This window comes from Lissotriton vulgaris, chromosome 7, assembly GCF_964263255.1.
Source record: "Lissotriton vulgaris chromosome 7, aLisVul1.2, whole genome shotgun sequence".
NCBI lineage: Eukaryota > Metazoa > Chordata > Amphibia > Caudata > Salamandridae > Lissotriton > Lissotriton vulgaris.
Window position 1 is genome coordinate 1,754,914,309 of NC_141695.1, and position 23,304 is coordinate 1,754,937,612.

Genomic DNA, 23,304 nt, shown 5'->3' on the forward strand with positions numbered 1-23,304 from the left:
TTTAAACTGTATGAACCTCAATGTAACAGAATGATCCTCAGTGTAAACTGTACGATCCTCAATGTAAACTGTATAAACCTCAGTGTAAACAATATGATCCTCAGTGAAAACGGTACGATCCACCGTGTAATCTGTACGATCCTCAGTGCAAACTTTAAACGTTATGATCCTCAGTGTAAACTGTATGATCCTCACTGTAAACTGTATGATCCTCAGTGTAACTGTACAATCCTCAGTGTAAACTACACGCTCCTCGTTGTAAACTGTATGATCCACAGAACAAACTTTAAACATTATGTCCTCAGTGTAAACTGTATGATCCTCTGTGCAAACTTTTAACTTTATGATCCTCAGTGTATACTGTACGATCCTCAGTGTAAACCGTAAGATGCTCTGTGTAAACTGTACGATCCTCAGTGTAAACTGTAAGATGCTCAGTGTAAACTGTACGATCCTCAGTGCAAACTTTAAACGTTATGATCCTCAGTGTAAACTGTATGAACCTCAATGTAAACAGAATGATCCTCAGTGTAAACTGTACGATCCTCAATGTAAACTGTGGGGGCCCGATTCACAGAACTAACTTAAGACAAAACCCCAAACTTACTACTTTTGGTATTCACAGAAGTTAGGATTTTGTCTTAAGTTTGTCTTAAGACAGACTTAAGACAGACTTAAGACAAAATCCTAACTTCTGTGAATACCAAAAGTAGTAAGTTTAGGATTTTGTCTTAAGTTAGTTCTGTGAATCGGGCCCTATGAACCTCAGTGTAAACAATATGATCCTCAGTGAAAACGGTACGATCCACTGTGGAATCTGTACGATCCTCAGTGCAAACTTTAAACGTTATGATCCTCAGTGTAAACTGTATGATCCTCAGTGTAAACTGTATGAACCTCAGTGTAAACTGTACAATCCTCAGTGTAAACTAAGGGCTCCTCTATGTAAACTGTATGATCCTCAGTCCAAACTGTATGATCCTAAGTGCAAACTTTAAAGTTTATGATCCTCAGTGTAAACTGTATGATCCTCAGTGTAAACTGTATGATCCTCAGTGTAACTGTACAATCCTCAGTGTAAACTACACGCTCCTCTATGTAAACTGTATGATCCACAGTGCAAACTTTAAACATTATGTCCTCAGTGTAAACTGTGTGATCCTCTGTGCAAACTTTTAACTTTATGATCCTCAGTGTAAACTGTACGATCCACAGTGTAAACCGTAAGATGCTCTGTGTAAACTGTACGATCCTCAGTGTAAACTGAAAGATGCTCTGTGTAAACTGTACAATCCTCAGTGTAAACTGTAAGATGCTCAGTGTAAACTGTACGATCCTCAGTGTAAACTGTATGATCCTCAGTGTAAACTGTACAATCTTCAGTGTAAACTGTAAGATCCTCAGCGTAAATTGTATGAACCTCAGTGTTATCTGTACCATTCTCCATCTGTTCTGTTGGATCCTCTGCCTTCCTTTACTTTGGGAATGTGTCCATTAGTGGAGCATGGGTGATCCCATGCATCTGCCCATGATTTTCACCTGAGTTTGCGCCAAAACTGGGTCCCTACCGACAGAGGCGTAACGAGGAGAAAAATCTGTATTTGTTCTTGTTACTTGCAGCACACATGGAAAGAGAAAAATGCCTCCCAGGATTCTTTTTGCACAGGAAGGTGTCCCTTCCTGGACAATAATAATCCTGACCATAACACAGGGACCCTTGCACCATGGTGCCAGGGTGTGTGCATTGGCACTCAGCATTGTCAGCATAACGAGAGAAATGACACACACACAAATGCTCCATATCTTTGTAAATATGGAGTATGTCTGCACCTTTCCTATCTTGCAGTGCAGTGCGGTTAGTCCCCCTGCTTATCAGTGTCGTGTTAAAAGTAGTAAATATGCCCCTTAAGGTCCTTTCCTTCTGGAATCACATGTACACAGACCCATGGGAATGTGTCCCATCTACACATCCTTTGCTTGTCTTTGTTCCATTATAATGAATAAATGTGTTTTTCTATGTTATGTGTATGTGCTTGTTTCTAATTCCCACAGCTACTTAGCCACATTTTAACAAATTTGTGATTAAAAGGCAACTTTGGACACGTTCTTCAAAGTTTTCTCTGCACACAAACACAATGAAAATAATGGACTTTTATATGAGTGCCCCATTTAGGACCGATGGGATTGTAGCCAATTAGGTAAAAACTCTTCCACCCTCAAGTTTCACTAGAACAGTTACAGCTTGCTCGCTTTGTCTGCTTGTTGGGGGACATCTGTGCTACTGCAACTGGACCGCCCCGCCCAGATGGATCAGAAGCCCCTCCCACCCAGCACCATGAGACCCTCACGGATGAGTAGGTGTGCTTTACAAACCCTTGATTTATTGATTGATTTTGTATTGAACTAGAATCTGCTGACGGGTGAGTGCCGCCATCTCTGGCTGAGGGAAGGGCATGTAACCTCGCCTGGTCTCCTCTCCTCTTGTTTAAACGCCGGGGTAAACTCCTCTGTGTGTGTGCCAATACCTGTGTTTGTGAGCACATCTCTAAGATTGTGTTGAAGCGAGGGTGTGGCCTCCCCTACCACGTGACAACACATCCTCATATTCAAAAACCTTTCCTGAGGCTGGAATCACGCCCTATGTAGACATTCGTTTTAAGTGGTATATTTCTTCTCTTGCAATGTATGTGATTTGTTGCATTTCTTTCTCCTATCGCCAGAGGGTGGATAATGTGCCTCCACCCCCCACACCCCTGTCCCCCACATCCGCCTCTAGTCTGCCCCGCCTTCACCCCTCCCTCAGCGAAACCGCCCCCCCTCTCAGCGCCTTGAGACCCTCACGGGTGAGTAGCGCACTTTACAAATACCATGATTGATTGATGGTGAAGAATGTTTTCTATTATCCGATTAAAATGCTAGGGATTTGCATTAATAACTAAACAACACTGCATAAACGTGGCAATCTCTGGCATACTGTGGGTATCCATAAGAAGGTGGGGCCCATCCCTGATAAAATGATGCCCGTGGCTCTTAGTATTTTGATGCATTATGCCATCGCTAGAATATTGTTCATAATCCTTGACATATTGTAGGCATCCACGGCATGTTCAACAACGGTGTGGGAGGCCACTCCAGGTGCAATGGTGAGACACAATAGTGGTCATTCTTGGCATCCTGTGGGCTTCCATGGCACAAGAAGGACCTCACTGGCATAATGGTGATGATACTACCTGCCATGAACTAGACATTAGTTTTGTGTGGTGGTTATATTTGAACACAGGGGGAAATCTGTCCATGTGTGACACACTGAGATTTACTAATCAGATTTGTAATGACTGAAATCAGCGAATATTTTTTGTGTGAAAAATTGCTTTCCCTAAAAATGTCATATATATATTTGTGGGACATTTGAGTGTATTTAGACAAATAGAAAACTTGTATTTAATAGCATAGTCTTTATATTTCTAAAAATGGGCAAGCTGGTATTTGAAGAAATTATGAATGCAATGAGTTTGGGAGACTTAATATGTGTTTTTCTTTAATATGTTTTTTCCCTTTGGGGATAGAGGATCTTTTCTGATCTTGGCTTCATTTCTTGACCTGTGGCATTTTAACATCTAAATTAATTGATTTTTTATGACATTATGGCAGCTTCACTTTGAGGTCTGGGCCTGTAGGGAATGTAGCAGTATCTCTGCTCTTTGAGCTTTTAAGATGTGTCTCTCTGTGCTGGTCATCGCCTGAAAGGTGAGTTCTGTGAAACTTTTACTGTTTCCACTATGTTACTTCCAAACAGCGTGTCAGTCTTAATGATAATCTGTGATCCCTATGGGTGCAGCATGTTGGGGTGTTTTTTTTGTATTTATAAGTATTATTATTTTATCATGTTGGTTTTAATATTTATGTTCATGTATTGTGATTTTATGTGTTTTTAATATCTTCTTTTTTGATTATATAGTATAATCAAAACAAATATGTGCTCAAACATTCTACTTCTCTCCCGCCTTCATCTATGCATACACGATCCTACTGACCAATGCGATCTGTGCACACATCAACATCCTCTCCTATGCCAAGGCAACACTACTTATAATCTCCCTCTCAGATAAGACCCCCATCAGCAGAAACACATTCACCGCCTGCATGACCGAAGTCACCAACTGGATGGAAGCCAATGGTCTTACGTTAAACACGGAGAAAAGAGAAGTGACCTTCAACAAGAACACCTCACCATGGGACTCCAACTGGTGGCCAACCAAACTCAGACGCACACATCATAATATATCATAACTTAACATAGCATATTATGACATAACACACCATAGTGTGACATTACATAATATAGCATAGCACATCACGTCACGACACAACATAACATAACATAGCATAATATAGCATAGAATAACATAACATAGCATAACATAACAGCACAGTACAAAGCACAGCACAGCTCAACACAATACAACATAAGATAACACAACAGGATGGCAAATGGAAGGAAACGGGATATAGTAGTGAAAAACTATATATCCATTTTAATCAATAATAGATCATGTGAAATTACATTCCCACTTTTTTATTGTTTCCACTCCCATGGCTAAGTAGCCACAATTTAAGTAATTTGTGATTAAAAGGCAGCTTTGGCCCCATTCTTCAAAGTTTTCTTGGCACACAATGACAAAAATTGACTTTTTCATGAGTGCCCCATTTAAGGCCAATGGGTTTATTGCCAATTAGGTAAAAATGCTGCATGTTCTATCTTGGAGGAAAAACCCTTCCACTTCCAAGTTTCACTAAAGCGGGTACAGCTTGCTTACTTTGCATGCTTGCTGGGTGACATCTGTTGTACCACTGCACTCTTGATATGCCACCATTAACAATCCTGCCTCCCCATTGTTATGAATCAAGGAAAACATTAACCACACCCAAACACACAGAATTAGAGGTTGGAGAAATGGATGCTCTTTCCTATGTCAGGGTGTGTGTGTGTGTGTAGTGTCCTCTCCAAGACAGTGTGATTGTAGAATGTTAAGGGGATCACACAAGGGCGGCACAGTAGAGTGCACAAATGTGCTACCTTGTGGCTGGGGTGTTGTACTCCTATAAGCGACCACCTACATGGAAGCTGTAAGGGAGTAAAGGTCTCCGCTATCGTCCCATATCTTCTGTTCATCCTGCTCTATATGCTACATTTAGCCATTCTGCCTGGTACATTTCTACTTCAGAGATTGAATAAGTCAAGATCCCCTTTTATTCAGAAAAACTTTGGGCAAGAACCCATGGAACAGGCTCATGTACCATCCATGAGTCTGGTGGGTGATTTAGGTAAACAATCCCTATATCCTCCCACCCTTTATGAGATCTTATACTCTGAATATGCCAAGCCCTGAACACAGACCCACCCTCAAGATTACCTGGTGCTGGAGAGACATGGACACGGAATGAAAAGCTAGTCACGCCAATGAGATTCTCAGCCCGGCAGACGTAGTCACCGCTGTCGCTCTCCATCGCATTGGGAATCACCATCTGGGAGAAGGAGGCATTGGCGGTGATTTCCACTCTCCCGCCGGATGCAATGCTGGATGTGCCATTAAACCAAGTGAAGGTGGCTGGGAGAACCCCTGCTGAAGATCCCCGGCTGCTGCTGCGGCTCACCAGGTTCACCACCAGAACCACTGGTTGTCCTGCGGTCAGGGGCAACGAGGAGTTGTCCTTAAATCCTGGATCCTGTGGTAATCCTGTGAAGTTTAACATAAGAGTTTAATGAGGGGCCTGTGAGATTGGCAGTGAAAGAGAATGTGCTTATGAGAGTGATAGGGATTGGGAACCTTTTCCAGGGTGAGAGCAGAGACTAAGAGGTGCTCACAGAGGCACAGACAGGGAGTCAATACGAGCAACAGACGCTATACTATAAAAGATCATAACACCTGATTGTTTTTAACTAGTTTTCTACCACTTCCTTGTACCTATTTGTTATTCAGAACTCCATTCTGTACCCTCCCAAGTGTTCCTTACCATTCTGCTTCGTTGTTTTTCTCTTTCATCATTTCCTTTTTCCTCATCTCACTCTTTTCACCCACTGCTTCCTACTGTCTCTTCCCAGAGAGATTCCCCCATGTAAGTAGATCACTCAGCCTTTTCTCTGTGTTTCAATCAATCAATCACAGCATTTGTATAGCGCACTACTCACCCAAATGGTCTCAAGGCGCTAGGGAAGGGGGGTCCGCTACTGCTCGAACAGCCAGGTCTTGAGTTGCTTCCTGAAGGCGAGGTGGTCCTGGGTCAGGCGGAGGTGGGTCGGGAGGGAGTTCCATGTCTTGGCGGCGAGGTAGGAGAAGGACCGTCCTCCTGTGGTGGCTCTTCGGATGCGGGGGACGGCGGCGAGGGCGTGGCCGGTCGATCGAAGCTGGCGTTTGGGAGCGTAGAAGTTGAGGCGGCTGTTGAGGTATCCCGGGCCTTGGTTGTGTAGGGCTTTGTGTGCGTGGGTGAGAAGTCGGAAGGTGATTCTCTTGTTGACCGGGAGCCAGTGCAGGTCTCTCAGGTGTCCGGAGATGTGGCTGCGACGGGGGATGTCTAGGATGAGACGTGCTGAGGCGTTCTGGATCCGCTGGAGTCTCTTCTGGAGCTTGGCGGTGGTTCCGGTGTAGAGGGAGTTGCCGTAGTCCAGACGGCTGGTGACGAGGGCCTGGGTGACCGTCTTCCTGGTCTCGTGGGGATCCACCGGAAGATCTTACGCAGCATGCGCAGGATGTTGAAGCACGACGAGGAGACGGCGTTGACTTGTCTGGTCATGGAGAGGGAGGAGTCCAGGATGAAGCCCAGGTTGCGTGCGTGGTCTGTTGGTTGGGGTGCGCTGCCCAGGGCGGGGGGCCACCAGGAATCGTCCCAGGCGGAGGGTGAGGATCCTAGGATGAGGACTTCCGTCTTGTCTGAGTTCAGTTTCAAGCGGCTGTTCTTCATCCATTCGGCTACCTCTTTCATCCCTTCGTGTAGGTTGTTTCTGGCGGTGGCGGGGTCGTTGGTGAGGGAGAGGATCAGCTGGGTGTCGTCGGCGTAGGAAATGATGTTGAGGTTGTGCTGGCGTGCGATGTCTGCAAGGGGGCCCATGTAGACGTTGAAGAGGGTTGGACTGAGCGAGGAGCCTTGAGGAACGCCGCAGATGACTTCGGTGGCTTCCGATCTGAACGGAGGGAGGCGGACTCTCCGTGTCCTTCCGGCGAGGAAGGAGATGATCCACTCCAGTGCCTTATCCTGGACTCCGACGTTGCTGAGGCGCTGTGCTAGGGTACGGTGGCAGACAGTGTCGAAGGCCGCGGAGAGGTCTAGGAGGATGAGAGCCGCTGTTTCTCCTTTGTCGAGCAGGGCTCGGATGTCATCGGTGGCTGCGATCAGGGCGGTCTCGGTGCTGTGGTTTGCCCGGAAGCCAGACTGCGAGGGGTCGAGGGATCCGTTTGTCTCGAGGAAGGCAGACAGCTGCTTGTTGACGGTCTTCTCGATGACTTTTGCAGGAAACGGGAGCAGCGAGATGGGGCGGTAGTTCTTGAGGTCGGTGGGGTCGGCTGATGGCTTCTTGAGTAGGGCGCTGAGTTCGGCGTGCTTCCAGCTCTCCGGGAAGGTAGCGGTGTCGAAGGAAGTGTTGATGATGTCCCGCAGGTGGGGTGCGATGACAGCGTCGGCCTTGTTGAAGACGTGGTGAGGGCAGGGGTCGGTCGGAGATCCGGAGTGGATGGAGTTCATCGTGCGGATGGTGTCTTCGGTGTTGATCGGAGTCCAGGCGCGGAGGGTGGTGGTGGGGTGCGGGGGTTCGGTTGTGGCGTGCGTCGGTTGAGTGCTGAAGCTGTTGTGTATGTCCGCGATCTTGTTGTGGAAGTAGGAGGCGAGGGAGTTGCAGAGGTCTTGCGAAGGGGTGATGTCGTTGTTTCCGGCGTTGGGGTTGGAGAGCTCTTTGACGATGTTGAAGAGTTCCTTGTTGTTGTGTGCGTTGTTGTCCAGTCGTTCCTTGAATGCGGTTTTCTTGGTGGCGCGGATGAGTTGGTGGTGCTTTCGGGTGGCGAGCTTGAGGGCAGCCATGTTGTCCGGAGTTGGGTCTCTGCGCCAGGTTCTCTCGAGGGCTCGGTGTTTCACACTTGTAGTTTTGTGTGTATATCAGATAATGCAAAACTACAAAAAACAGAATGCAAAGGGAAACCAGGACAGGACCAAGTACTTGCATATCAAGTGGGACGCCATCAGTATCTGACCCTAAACTCTCTGTCTCTGACCTTGTTCTTCCTGCAGCTCTCTTCTCACTTGCTCTCCACTCCTGTCTGCCCCTCTCTATCTTTTAAGTCCTCCTAATGCCCTCTGTCCCTCTATCCCAACCTCATTCTGACTCTACCACTTCTCAGTTTTGGGGGTGTCCCAGAACGGAAGACCTGGAAGCAGGAAGTCAAAGCCCAGTATCGGGCTGATTTTCATCTTAATTCAGGAGCAGGAGAAGCACTGTTTTACTACCATAACTTGTGGCTTTGTAACTTGACCCTTAAAGGCTTGTGCTGCTTTTGGCTGGAAATGTAGAAGTATTTGTTAACTTGTGTAAGAACTGTGTATCATACAGTCACTCACACAAAAGAACATGACAACACAACTAAGCCATGATGGGGAACAACACAACAAAATGTACCACAACTCAACAACCACAGCACAACAAAAATCTGAATCTTCATTTCATAATATGGTGGTAAAAGGTATTTGAAGCAATCACTGCTTTAATAGACCATCAAGAACAATAAATAGCACCAGTCAGACATATTTTATGGTCTGTCTCACACTCGGATAGCCGCCACCTGATTGGCTGCTTGAGTGAATGTTATCCTCAGATGGTCTTGTCTCTATTCATTTTCACTGCACATAAGAATGAAGTTGTGGAGATTGTCTTCCGGTCTCAGAAAAAGCAGACCCAGACCTGCCAACTTAAAAATAAAATTTGCTGCGTGTGAAGGGGGCGTGGCTTGCAGGGGTGGGGCTTTATAGCTAGAGCTGCCTGTCCTTGTCATCTGCCCCCATTTACCTCCTTCCTCTGCGAAAAAAAACACAAAAAAACAGAGATTGCAAGGTCTGCTCTCAATGTCTTGTGGTGTTTTCAAACGGCTTACTGAACATTGGAGGCTTTTAGTCTTAAATGTTGAGCTGGAAATCCACTCCTTGCCGTGGTTTCCATCTTGTCTTACCCGACACTGTGTGATATCTGCTCTTCATCAGGTGACCGTATGAAAGGAGTACTCCTGGGTGAAGTACTATGCTACTCTCCCGTAGTTTGCAAAGTTTGCGCTACTTCACACTACACTAATTGTACGCAGCACAGTGCAAACACGCGTAGCTTAGCGGTCATTTTTTGCTTGTTCACGATCCTCAACGTCAAGTTGGCGACCGCGAGCGAGTAAAATGACATCCCGGCGCGACTTTTTCCACGTTCGTGATCAGCAAATCAAGTTGCCGATCGCGAGCGTGGAAAATAAAGGTTTCTCATTGCGAGTGGCCGCATATGCTCACGATCGCTCGCAATGAGAAACTACCAGTCCGCGTTGAGAAAGCTGCCGCTCGAGTAGAAATCTACTCGAGCGGCAGAAAATAACCGCTTGCAATGTGCAAGATGGGTTTGCACTGATTGCACAGTGTGGACAAGCATCCAGCACTGTGCAACCACTGCGAACAGCATTTTGCACAGTGCAGTACGCAGTTCGCGTAGGTACGCGTAGCTAGCGTAGTACGAAGTGCACTTCACGTAGCTACACGTAACGCTACTACGCAAACTACGCACTGGGTTAGAAAGGAGCCGATATTGTGGGACACCTGGGCTGCAGTGGGATTACCCTGATTAATCAGTAGGTGGTGATGTGGACAAAAAAGTGGTAGCCTAAATCCTTAGTATTGTCAAGTTTGTAGAGAATACTCAGCGGTTACGTGACTCATCAGCAAGTTGACACTTTTACTGTACAATAATTGTACAGGATACTCAGCGGATACGCGACACATCACTGAGATGTCACTTTTACTGTACAATAATTGTATACAATACTTAGCGACTACACGACTCATCAGCAAGATGACACTTTTACTGTACAATAATTGTACAGAATGCTCAGCGGCTCCGCTACACATCTGTAAGATGACACTTATACTGTACAATAGGTACCAATGCTCAAGGATGTTCCTTTTTTGCTACAACTGTTGTTTTTCCTTGATCAAAACAATTTATCAATGTTATTTGCATTAGCACATACATGCAGATTTGTGTTCTGTATTTATCAGTCTAGCTTAACAAATGTACAAGCTTTTGTTGATGGTTTTCGTTTATCAAAGATTAAGGGGCCGTTAGGATGTCGGGCGGATCGCCACCGCCATGCGGGAGGTGGCAATCTGCCCGACATACTTGCCCGCCCGCCACCCATTTCCCCCCGCCATATTACTATGGCGGGGGGGACTGTGGTGGACAGAAAGACCGTCTGCCACTTTTCCGCCCCCGTCGCAAGGCGACCGGGCGGAAAAGGTTTAATATGGTGGCGGTGTCTATCAGACACAGCCATCCATATTAGTATGGGCTTTGGGAGATGCCTTTCCATGGCAGCAATGCCGCCACGGAAAGGCAGGCGGTCTTAACTTTGGGGTCCCCATGGTGAAGGCGAAGTGAGGGGTGCACATGGGGGGTACCTGTGGTACCCCCCTGCATTTGCGTACACGATGCGGCAGGCACCGCGCGGTGCATGCCGCTTTGTGTATGCAAATGCATTACATGCATTTTTAGCATTGTGGCGGGCGGTGCTGAGAGCACTGCCCGCCCCAATATTAAAAATGCAGGATGCGCCCGCCAGTGTGGCGGGCGCATCCTAATACCCCCCACAGGACCATCGCCCTTATGGCGGGCGGTCCCGTAATCCGATAGGATGGCGGGCGGACTAAGTCCGCCCGTCATCCTAATGACCCACTTAGTTTGAACAAATTAGGTTTTTGTTTACTAGTTAATGAAGGGCCATATTTATTTATTCCTAGGTTCATAAAGCACTACAGTTACCTAGGCCACCTCAGAGATCAGGAACAGAAAGGAAAACAGTATTCCTATAAATTATAATTAAATATCATGACAAAAATATTGTAATGTCAAGAATATCATGGATAGAATTGAGAAACCCGTAGAGTGGTGCATCCACAAGAAGAAGCGCCAGACTGAAAATCGCATCCAGCCACCGCAGAAATGCACAAACCAGCCCCCAGTGCAGGAGGATGTGACTACAATGGAGCCAAGGTGACTTTAACGGTGGGTCTTGGTGGCCCATCTACCTCTGACTGCAGTCTTCTAGTCATCTGCTAACTGATAAAATGCCAAAGTGGTACAATAGCCCATCCTGTGCTGACCAGATGACTCTGGTGCAAGGAAACAAGGAGTGAGAAGTGAGAATTTAAGACCATGAGTGAAGGCTTGACCAGACTGCATCAGTGAAGGAGCGCAGAGGGTGATGAACTTGAGTTACTATCCCCCAGGGGGATGACTGGTCTTCGGGCGCTCCTTGTGAGGGGCAAATACAGGAAGAGACTTGTTGTAATGTTCTATGACTTGATGACGCGCTACTCAGCTGAAGACCCAGAGCTTAAATGTGCCTTCACTCTCTTCCATGTTTGTTAAGGGTCTCCAATCCTACTGGTTCACTTTCAAACCTTGTTTCTGGCATAATATTGCCTTCTCTCTACTTCCCAGAAAATGTGCGGTAGTCTTCGGACACACCATGTCACCCTTACATGGCAGCAGTAATCTCCCACAACTTCATCTCCATGGTCAAAGCCTGGAATGGACAGTGTTTCCATAATGACTAAGGGCCCGATGTAGGTCGCCAATTACCGGTCGGTAACGGCCGAATTCTGCCATTACCGACCGGTATTTGGGAATTGACATGCAGGTGGCCTTTAATTTACAGAATCCGTATATTTACCGATTCGGTAAATTTACCGAATCTGTAAAATACCGAATCGGTAAATTTACCGAATTGGTAAATACAGATGTAGGTGGCACTGGAAACAGTGCCACAGGCCATTACCGATTCGTTATTTACCATGTAATACTATTACATGGTAAATAACGAATTCCAGTGTACATGCACATCTGTGCATGTACACCTGTGCCATGTGGCACACAGACATGCCCTAAGGGCATGTATGTGTGTCACATGGCACACAAGCCAGTAACAGGGGTTCAACAGGGTGTCAAAGTGATACCCTGTCCCCCTTGTAAAATCGGTAATTTTACCGATTCGGTAATTACCGAATCTTACCGATTTGGTATTTTTACCGAATTTTTTACCTACATAGCAATTACCGAATAGTAAATACCGAATTGGTAAAATTCGGTATTTACCATTCGGTAATTTGCTATTACCTACATCTAGGCCTAAGGGCCAGATGTAGGTCGGTCGGTAACGGCCGAAAATCGGTATTTTCGGCTGTTACCGATCGGTAAATAGGTGATAGGTATGTAGGGGGCATTATTTTACCGAATCGGTAAAATTACCGATTCGGTAATTTTACTGATTTGGTAAAATAAAAATCTGTAAATTTACCGAATCTGAGCCACCCAGATGTAGGTGGGACTCTTCAAAGTCCCAGAGGCCTTACTGAATCGGTATTTTACCATCAAATCCAATTTGATGGTAAAATACCGATTCCAGTGTGCATGCACACCTATGCCATGTGACAGGCAGACCTGCCCTTAGGGCATGTATGCCTGCCACATGGCACCCGAGCCTGTTTTGGGGGTGCCTGCACCCTTGTGAAAATCGGTATTTACCGAATCGGTAAATACCAAAATCATCCAAATCGGTATTCCAGCACATCTGGAACACCTACATGTCCACCCCATAGATTTACCGATTTTTAATTACCGAATCGGTAAAATTCGGTAATTAAAAATCGGTAAATCTATTTCACCTACATTTGGCCCCAAATGTCCTTGATCTCAAGACTGAAGCAAAGCCACTGTCCTTGGGAATATTTGGCACATGCACAGGACACGCACAAGTGACTGTGGCCTTAAGGCTGGCTTGAGCTTGTAGGCCCTGCAGGATGTACTGATTCCACAGGACATCACTCACAGCTGCTCCTACTCCAGAAGCAGCAGAGCAGTGACTGTTCTCTTCTTTCATAGCCCTCTCCCTCCTGATTTCCTGTTGATGGAGTCCTCCGTTTACCGCTTTACAACTCTTTGCCTTTAGTTTTCACTTTGTTGGTTCATTTTGTAAGAAAAAGAAAAATACTATGCTTTGGAAACACAAAAGTAACACTTGGGATGTTTCAGGAAAAGTGCAACATTCTGCAGCCCAAAGACCACATTTGTTCTCAGGATTGAAGTGTGACTGGTCCTTACAGATGGAAGCACAGACCTGAATGGTCATGAGCGCCCCTGGTCCTGCAACAAGAGACTCATCGATGGCCACTCTTTTCTGCTCTCAATGAATGTAACTTGACTTGTTCCACACTGTTGCTTAGGGCAAGCTTCTTCCCTGTCCGCGGAGCCCTTGTACTACTGCTGCATGAGACGTGGGATATGTCTGCAGTTGGTTTGGACGAATATCTGGCTTTCGAAGTCCAGGCTACTAAACGAGAGGGGTGGTGCTTATAGGTGAGGTCTCATAGTGCTCAGAGTGTAGATGGTCAAGACAAAGGTGCCAGTCCCTGTAAGATGAAGAACTGGAGATGGGTAGCTGCAAATCACAGGGTTGTTTTCCACTTGAAGTGAATTAGATATTGAGAGCAAAGCCCTGGTTGTCTCTGAGCTCCCCTAGTGCCCAAAGGAGGAAAGCAAAAATGTTTAAAAAATACACATCTACAATTTTCTGTTTTAAGTGGCTGCCCTAAAACACGTTCTATGGTTCATGTCAGCAGCCAGCACATGCTTACAGCGGACATGAGGGAGCCATGCAGAACATGTTCTCCTCGCCCTAAACCAGCCTCAAAAGTGTCTAGATTCCACACTCTTCACAAAAACAAACACCTACCATTCTCCATCACCACCCTCTATGCCTTCCTCCCTCTTCCTACCTGCTTCACTGTGAGAAGGAGAGCCGCGCTGTGCTGATAGTGGCTCAGTGGCAGCGGCTCTGCGACAGTGGCAGGTGAGTCCATGACTTGTGACGCCCTTGCTCATCCCGCCCCCTTCCTCGGTTTCTGGTGGCCTGGGTGAAGGTCTCAGAGGACCATGCACTAAAGTAGTGCCTTCAGAGCTATAAATAATAATAATAAAAATCAACCTTTGTAAAGCGCGAACAATCACCCGTTAGGGTCTCCAGGCGCTGGGGGCCGTGGGGAAGATTAGGTAAGCTATTGCCCAGAGTCACATGGTGCTGAGCTAATCTGCCGCCGGGGATGGAACCGTGATCCCCAGATTCCAGGGTCAGTCGCCCTGGCCGCAGCGCCACACCTCTCCCACAAATGTGCTGCTTTTATGGCAGAGCAGTGAAAAATGGGGGTTAAAACCAGAGTTCACAACAAATGCACTTAATGGGAGTCAGGCACCACAAGGCACTGAGGGCCCGATTCACAGAATGAACTTAAGACTCAATCCTAAACTTACTACTGTTTTGGTATTCACAGATTGCACTTACTACTTTTGGTATTCACAGAATGAACTTACTCATTTCGGTATTCACAGAAGTTAGGACTCCTAACTTTAGGACTCCTAAATGCCTTCTGTGAATACCGAAAGTCCTAAAATTACGATTTTTCTCAATTTAGTAGTAGTAAAGTTAGGACTCCTAACTTTACTACTACTAAACTGAGAAATCGTAATTTTAGGACTTTCGGTATTCACAGAAGGAATTTAGGAGTCCTAAAGTTAGGAGTCCTAACTTCTGTGAATACCGAAATGAGTATTCACAGAAGGCATTTAGGAGTCCTAACTTTTGTGAATACCGAAATGAGTAAGTGCATTCTGTGAATACCAAAATAGTAGTAAGTTTAGGATTGAGTCTTAAGTTCATTCTGTGAATCGGGCCCATCGAAACAATATACAAATTATGGTAACCACTAGAAACTTACCCAGTGCCAAAGAACAGTTGTCGGTGTAGCCTTCCTGCGCCCCTCTGCATGTCAAGGTCATGTTAGGAGTGATATCGCTCCGGGGCACGTTACGCTTTACCTCGTTGTTTGCACCGTCATCAACGTTAGGGGGAAGCTGCAGTCGTACCTGGGCTGGTGGGGACCCCCCTGGCCAGGAGCACGAGAGCGCCACGTGACTGTCACTGATACTCTGTGCTCCACACTGGATCCCTCCACTGGGTCTCACTGAAAGGGAAGAAAGAGAGACGGAGTGAGGAGCGGCTCCAACCTGACCACTGGCCTTGTGTTCACAGCATCCTGCAAAGGACAACAAGCAGACACCTGTGTAGATCTGACGGCGAGCTCAGGATTCCATGAACACCTCATTCCCAACTCAAGATCCCACATAGACCCCAACCCTGCTCAAAAATGCAGAATGCAACACATGTAGTACAATGAAAGAACAAGGAGAAAATAAAGATATTTCTCCTCGCTTATCATTTTGATACATTCCCGGGTCCACCACTAATGGTGAGTCTGGGAATGTGTCAAAATCTATGGGTGGTTGCATGGGAACACCCATCTTCCACCTATGGAATGCCTCTCTTGAGCACAGTCCCGCCATGCAGCGATTTGCGCTGCCTTGTATTACTCTAGATGTATCAAGCCATACAGGGTCACGCAAGGTGGCCTTCAGTGACTTGTTAAATCTCACTTCAATATTACCGGCGCGCTTGCACCAACTTGCGTGGCACAAGAGTAATGCAAAACCTTGATACATCTGCCCTTTCTTTTTGGCAGAATCGATTGAGTCACCAGAATGGGGCTCAATGACAGAATTATGTCTTCCAGGCCGCCACTTCCTGCGAGACCTAAAATAGGAAAGCAGCACCTTCCAATAGAAAGTATAGATTTCTTGATACCAAATGTTAAGAATATAAGTTACATTTTCACGATAGAACCGATTTTAAGTGAGACTACAATACTTTACAAACCCTCTTAATGAAAGTATACATCTTCTGCAGAGACTTGGCTAGAAGTGCTGTTGTACCAGCCCCATCAATTGTAAAGGAATCTACGTTATGCATTAGGGTACTATGTGCTACACTTGTCTCCAGGTATGCTGCCAGTCCTTCTTAGCATACGTCAAAGGGTCACCTCGTTGGAGTTTGCAAGCTTCCCATGCAGGAAGTGTTTGGTCTCACTGACCTAGCCAGGTGTCTCCAGGCATGCTACCTGTCCTTGCTTAGTGTATGTCTAAGGGTCACCTCACTGGAGGTTGCCCGCTACGCATGCAGGGAGTATTTGATCTCACTGTCATAATCAGGTGTCTACAGCCATCATGCCTGTGCCTGCTTAGCACACGTCCAAGTGTCAACTTACTGGAGGTTGTCATCAAGTGGACCACAGCACACCCACACAATGCTCAAACATGCAATCCCTATCCACTTTGAACTTTTGCAAACTCTATGAATACTTCTTCCTCCACCAAGCTTGGCAGAAACCAGAAAGTCAGTTAACACAATGCAGCCTAAAAGATCTGGCAAGCACCTGCCCTCTGCCTGTCAGCAGGATTGGGTGAGAGCACAGATCATCCAGGGGTGCATGTCTGAGAAACTCCAGGAATGCGTCCAGCATGAGCCCAACATGTTGATGAGAGATATTCTTTCCCTAGGATGGCCCAATGAACTTTCCAAGGCAAGGACAGCACACATATATGGCTCTACAGTCACCAATCAAGAAGGAGCTTGTCAACGTCATCAGCATGAGGTCTGTAAGGTGAAGCTGGTGGTGTTGAGGTCAATATCCCCACTAAGGAGACTGTCTATCATGGGGTAAGAAGTGCACTATGTGTGTAAAATTTAACCAATTAGCATTTAAAAAACCTTAGAAATTCACTGAAAAAAACACAGGTTTCAGGGACGTTATAGTTAGTTGGACATTTCACTCATACAAAACCAGAGAAATTCGGCTGTTATAGATAGTTGAGCTAACTGTAACTCACTCCCCCGCAATGCACTGCTGATGACGTCACATTTTACATCATTCATGACATGGTCAGTGACATCACTGATGATATCACTGATGACATCTCAAATGACATCACTGATGACATCATCCAGTGACTGTGTTTCTGTAAAGTTTAAATATGTTTTATATACATAAATGCCAAGGTGTATTGAAGAATGAGTGGGTGTATGAGTGTCTGAATAGATGATTTAGTAGGTGCATGACTGACAGTACAAGTGAGTGATTAAACGTGTTACTGAATGCATGGGTTAGTAAGTAAACTGTGTACATGTCTGTATCAGTCTGTCAGTTGGTGTGTAAACGGCTGCATGGGTTAGTGAGTAGCTACTTGAGTGTCTATATGGGTTAGTGATTGGTTGTCTGAGTATCTGTATGGGTGGCTGAGTGTCTGTGTGGGTAGGGGATGTGTGACTTTGTGCATAGATGTGTGCGTGGGTAATTCACTGGGTGTATGGGTTCAAGAGTGCATCTGTGTAGGGCTGTATGGGTGGGTGAATGTGTGTATGGGTGTGTTGGTGAGTGAATGGATGTCTCAGTGGTACAAGTGTGAGAAACTGCATATGTGAAAGGCAGTATATGTGAGTGTTGGAGTATATAAATCACTATATGTGAGAGTGAGTGAGTGTGAGAGTGGCTGTATGGATGAGTGTGTGCTTGTATCAGTGATTGTATAAGAGAGTAAGTATGTGTTAGGAATAAGTGAGGTGGTGTGTGTTTAACTATATAGGTGAGTAAATGGGGGTGTGATTGATTCTTTGCATGACTGACTAGGTGTGTTAGTAACTATAGATGACTGGCGGTGTGTGAGTGTCTGTATAGGTGTATAAGTACATATGATAGTGCTGTATTGATGAGTGACTGCATGTATGAGTGACTGTAAGGGTGAATGAGTAGATGTGTGTGTAGACCTAGGAGTCAGTGAGTGGGTATGTAGTAACTAGTATTGGTGTGTCTATGGTTTCGAAAATGGTAGTCTATATTTTAGAGAGGGTGTATCAAAGGTAATATTAGCGTGCAAGGAAGTGCATCAGATTATCACGTGGATGAAGTCACACGTGATGTCATCACTGATATAATTTGAGATGTCATCAGTGATTTCATCAGTGATGTCACTGACCATGTCATTAATGATGTAATATGTGATGTCATCAGCAGTGCATTGTGGGGGTGCGAGTTATAGTTAGCTCAACTAACCATAACGGCTGAATGTAGCTGGTTTGGTACGAGTGAAATGTCCAACTAACTATAACGTCCCTGAAACCTGTGTTTTTTTCAGTGAATTTCTAAGGTTTTTTAAACGCTAAATTCTAACTATAACGTTGCTGAAACCTATGTTTTTTTCAGTGAATTTCAAAGGTTTTTTAAATGCTAATTACTAACTATAACGTCCCTGAAACCTATGGTTTTTACAGTGAATTTCAAAGGTTTTTTAAATGCTAGTTTCTAACTATAATGTTCCTGCAACCTATAGTTTTTTTCAATGAATTTCAGAGGTTTTTTAAATGCTTATTGCTAACTAAGCCTACATAGGTAGGACATGTGCACAAAGAGGAAGATAGGTGCAGAAAAAAGCAAGAGAAATGCAGAAAGAGGCAACAGAAGTCGAGAAAGACAAAGAAAGGTGCAAAAAGAAGCAAGAGATATACAGAAAGAACCAACAGAGGTGCAGAAAGAGGCTTTGTTGCAAAGTCATCCTGTGCACCCAACTTTTTGCTGACTGGTACTGGTGGTAACTGACTCTGACTAACCAGGCCCGGAGCCACTGCTATTCTGAAAGACACATAGAATACAGTGAAAACACCTACATACACTAGGGTACACTATGGTTTGGGGTACCCCTGTGATTGGCATGACCTCCCCTGTAAGGCCCTAATACATAATAGGGCAGGGGGGAACTATCTCTAAGTCAGAGGTGCAAAAAGAGGCAAGAAAAGTACAGAAAAAAGCAACAGAGGTGCCGAAAGAGGCAAGAGGGGTACAGAAAGGGGTAGGTGTGGTGGCACAAAGAGGCAAGAGAATACAGAAAGAGTCAGGAGGGGTGCAGCAAGAAGGTAGAGAAGTGTGGAAAGAGGCAAGAGAATTGCTGAAAGAAGCATCAGAGGTGTAGAAAGAAGCAAGAGCAGTACAGAAAGAACCAACAGAGGTGCAAAAAGAGGCAAGTGGGGTGCAGAAAGAGGTAGGAGAGGAGCACAAAGAGGCAAGAGAAGTACAGGAAGGGGTGGGAAGGGTGCAGAAAGAAGGAAAGGAAGTGCAGAAAGAGGCAAGAGAATTGCTGGAACAAGCAACAGAGGTGTAGAAAGATGCAAGAGAAGCAAGAAAGAGGCAGGTGAGGAGCAGAAAGAAGCAATAGCAGTGAATAAAGAACCAACAGAGGTACAAAAAGAGGCAAGACAGGTGCAGAAAAAGGTATGTGTGGAAAGCAGCAAGAGAGGTGCAGTAAGAGGAAAGACGAGTGCAGAAAGAGACAACAGGGGTGCAGAAAGAAGCAAGAGAGGTGCAAAAAGAGGCAATCGAAGTGCAGAAAGAAGCAAGAGAGGTGCAGAAAGAGGCGAGAGAGGTGAAGAAACAGGCAGGAAAGGTGCATAAAGAGGGAACTAGGGTGCAGTAAGAGGTAAGAGGGACACAGAAATTTGCAAAAGAGGTGCAGACAGAAGCAAGAGCAATGCAGAAAGAACCGTCAGAGGTGCAAAAAGAGTTAAGAGGGGTGCACAAAGAGGTAGGAGAGGTACACAAAGAGGCAAGAGGGGTACAGAAAGAGGCAAGAGGGGCACAGAAAGAAGGAAGAAAACTACAGAAAGAAGCAACAGAGGTGCTGAAAGAGACAAGAAGGGTACAGAAAGAGGGAAGAATGAGGCAAGCGAGGTGCAGAAAGAGGCAACAGAGGTGCAGAAAGAGTCAAGAGAGGAGCAGAGAGTAGAAGAGATTTGCAGCAAGAGGCAAGAGAAGTGCAGAAAAAGAAAGAAATGTGCAGAAAGAAGCAACAGAAATGCAGAAAGAGGCAAGAGAGGCGCAGAAGGAAGCAAGAGTGGCTTGCACAGCATTAGTACAAATTTAACACCCACATTTAGCAATAAATTCTAGGTTGGCAAATGGACTTTCACCACCCTGTTACACTTGTCACTTCATTTTTGGTAACGTTTAAGCTAGAAACAAAGCCTTTATTGTTCAAATCTGCAGATTAGGTGCAGATGATTGCTTATGTGGCTAATGTGGAAAATGTATAATTGTGCAAAAGTCGGTGCAGCCAAACAGTCACATAATTCCAGTGGCCCTGCTCAAACCTCTGACTAGGGCCACAAGTGCTCCTCAGTGATTCCTTCTTTTTTTGTCTCACTGAGTTCATAGTTGAGCTTCTATGGAAATGAGGAAGACTAAACCTGAGGTTACCACTCCACAGCAAAGTCTACCATACCACATAATTACTCTTCATAACACATAATCCCACTCTACATAATTCCTACACACTAAATGGTGCATACTTTCTATCCACATAATTTCAGTGCACAATTTACCATATAATTCCACTACACACAACGTACATCCACTCCAAAAAATATTAGTAAAAAACTTTTACATTTACAACACCAATAGCTCCAAGTCTCGCAAATGTGAAACCTATTGCAATGCAAACCCTTCTTTAACTAGTAGACAAGTTTGCAGAGTGGTGGAGAAAGGGTGCTGGGCCTCAGACTAGCGCTCAGAAATTCCGCTGCGTAGGACTTACAGGAGGCACTATGAGGGTTTCTTGGCCCCCAAAGTCCCTCGGGAGCAAAGTAGACTTCATCCCCCATCCTGTAGTCTGCTAGGAGAAGCATTTGCAGAGTGGTGGAGAAAGGGGGTCATGGCCTCCAAAGACGTCTTAGCAATCCAACTGTGTGGGACTTACTGGAGATAAATTACCCCTCCTATTACCTCCAGTAAGTCCCACACAACAAAATTGCTAAATTCTCAATGCAGGCCACACCCCCTTTGCCCACCACTCTGCAAACGCTCTCCCTGGCATGCTCTTGGAAGGGAATTGAAGTCCCCTTCGCTGCTGGGGGTTCTTGGGGGCCAACTAGCCTACCTTTTACCTCCAGTAAGCCCCACACAGTGGGATTGCTGAGAGGTGGACACAGGCCACAACCCCTTTCTCCACCACTCTGCAAACGCGCCTCCTGGCGCATTCTAACTTGGGGTAATATGCCCCCTTTATTCCTGAGGGCCCCTGGGGGCCAACTAGCCCACCAGGTACCTCCAATAAGCCCCACACAGCTGGATTTCTGAGAGTGGTCTGAGGTCACAATCCCTTTTCACACCACTCTGCAAATGCGGCTCCTGCTGCACTGCTGCTCGGGGGATGAAGTCCACTTGTGCCCTGAGGTCTTCAGGACACAGGAGGACCTCATTGCCCCACCAGCAGTGTGCCAAGAGGCATGTTTGCAGAGTGCTGTAAAAAGGGACGTGGCCTCAGACCACCTCTCTGCAATCTAGCTGTGTGGTGCTTACTGGAGTATCTGGTGGGCTAGTTGAGCCCCAGAGACCCTCAGTATTCAAAGGGACTTAATTCCCCAACTTAGAACATGACAGGGGTTGCGTTTGCAGAGTGGTGCAGGGAGGGGGAGGGGCCTCCGGCGAGATGCCAGCTTTTTATTTTTATATCTTTTCAGAAGGGGGCTGTGTGGCCTCCCTTCTTTCATTCATTTTGGGGCCCTGGGGACCCCATCTGCCAGGGTCTGTCACATTTAAAAATAAAGAAAAAGGGGCCAATTTCGGCCCCGGATACCCCATCCCCCGGTGCATGGCCACAAATATTATTATTTGTTTATGGAGGGGGGCCACGTGGCCCCCCTCCTGAGGCATTTATCTTCCCCGGGGACCCCATCCCCCAGCGCATTGCCTCTTTTAAAACATTTTTTTTTTAAAGATTCCCCATCAAGGGGCCTGGACTCCTTGATGGAGACCAAGGTGGGAGCCCCAATGGCCCCATGGTCCCTGCCGGATCCCAAACTCCTGCGGGAGCCGGCATTGCTTTTGGGCAAGGGGAGCTGCTGACATGCAGCTCCCGTGCCCAAAAGTAATCTGCTTTGCTTTGTTGAAGCGAGAGAAGGTTGCCTGCTCTCACTTCAACAAAGCAAAGCAGGAGTTTGCTATGACAGGACGGAATCCTTGCTTCCATAGCAAACAGCAATGTCCAGGGGTGGACACCCCTGGGCATTGCAGGAGCCGGCCTGGGGGGGTGGCGGTCCCCAGGGCCATAGAGGTCTTCAGGAGGGGGGCAGCTCAACCCCCATCCCAGCAAGCCCCGGGGAGGTGGTGGTCCCTGGGGCCCAGGGGTCTTCAACGGACCGCATATTTAAATATTAGTGCCCCTGGAAAGGTGGTGGTCCCCGGGGTAGCCTGGGGGGCAGGAGCCCCCTCCACACATTTGAGGCCCCGGGGGGTGACTAAAATCACACCACAAATATTACATGCAGTGATGGGCAAGATGCCCACAAAACATGAACAAATGCCATTCTGGGTAGCTCAGAAAATAACACAGCTAGAGGCAGTATTCCTGAATACTACCCCGTATGAAAAACACAGAATGCTAACAATCTGCTTTCCCATGGGGATAACACCACAAGTAGAGGATTGTACCACTTGGGGTACAGTCTTTGCTGCCATTTATATCAGGACTCATGGTATTCCTTCATTAGCAGTGATACCAAATATATTGAGACAAATACAGAACGAGGGATGACGTTACTAGGTAACTATGCCCAGGTATCAGCCATCATTTTAGCTAATATTAAAGGGGAAGCAGCTTCGCCAACGCCTAAGGAAGTTCAGCCCTTTAGAACAGGAGCATGAACTACCAAAAATAATTGAAACTGCGTATGCAGAATTAGGCAGAGACAGTTTGGGTGGGAAAATGTTAAAACCACAACTAATGGTCAGTTATGAAAAGGACACTACCAAGCAGACACCTGCTTCCAAAAAGAAGAAGAGGGATAATAAAAAACACTAAAACTTTAAAGAGAACAGATCTCAATCCTGAGGTAAATCTCCTTCACTGGAACCCTCCAAAGAGAGGTATAACCTCAGGAATAGGTATAATATTAGGAAACCTGACAGGTATCAGGATACTGATACATGTTCCTCTCTTTCCTTTCAGGGTTCACCGAAAAATTCCAAGCGGGAAGGATGGTCAGAAAGAACAGAAGAGGTCCAGAGAGAAGCATCACGCTCAAG

At 46.1% G+C, this 23,304-nt stretch overlaps 1 protein-coding gene across 16 annotated transcripts in view; it reads right to left on the minus strand.

The window, feature by feature from the left end:
• The window catches only part of LOC147706588 (cell adhesion molecule CEACAM5-like), a 274,782-nt gene that overhangs the window by 74,871 nt on the left and 176,607 nt on the right, over window positions 1–23,304 (minus strand). For all 16 annotated transcript variants that reach the window (XR_015297670.1, XR_015297672.1, XR_015297673.1 and 13 more), the window contains exons 6-7: window positions 15,061–15,306; window positions 5,415–5,738 (exon numbers count right to left, since the gene is read on the minus strand). Coding sequence is in view for 7 of the 16 variants with exons in the window: in XM_086933068.1 (XP_086789194.1) it covers window positions 5,415–5,738; window positions 15,061–15,306 (570 nt within the window). In the remaining 9 variants the exon portion in view is untranslated. The remainder of the gene's footprint in view (window positions 1–5,414; window positions 5,739–15,060; window positions 15,307–23,304) is intronic.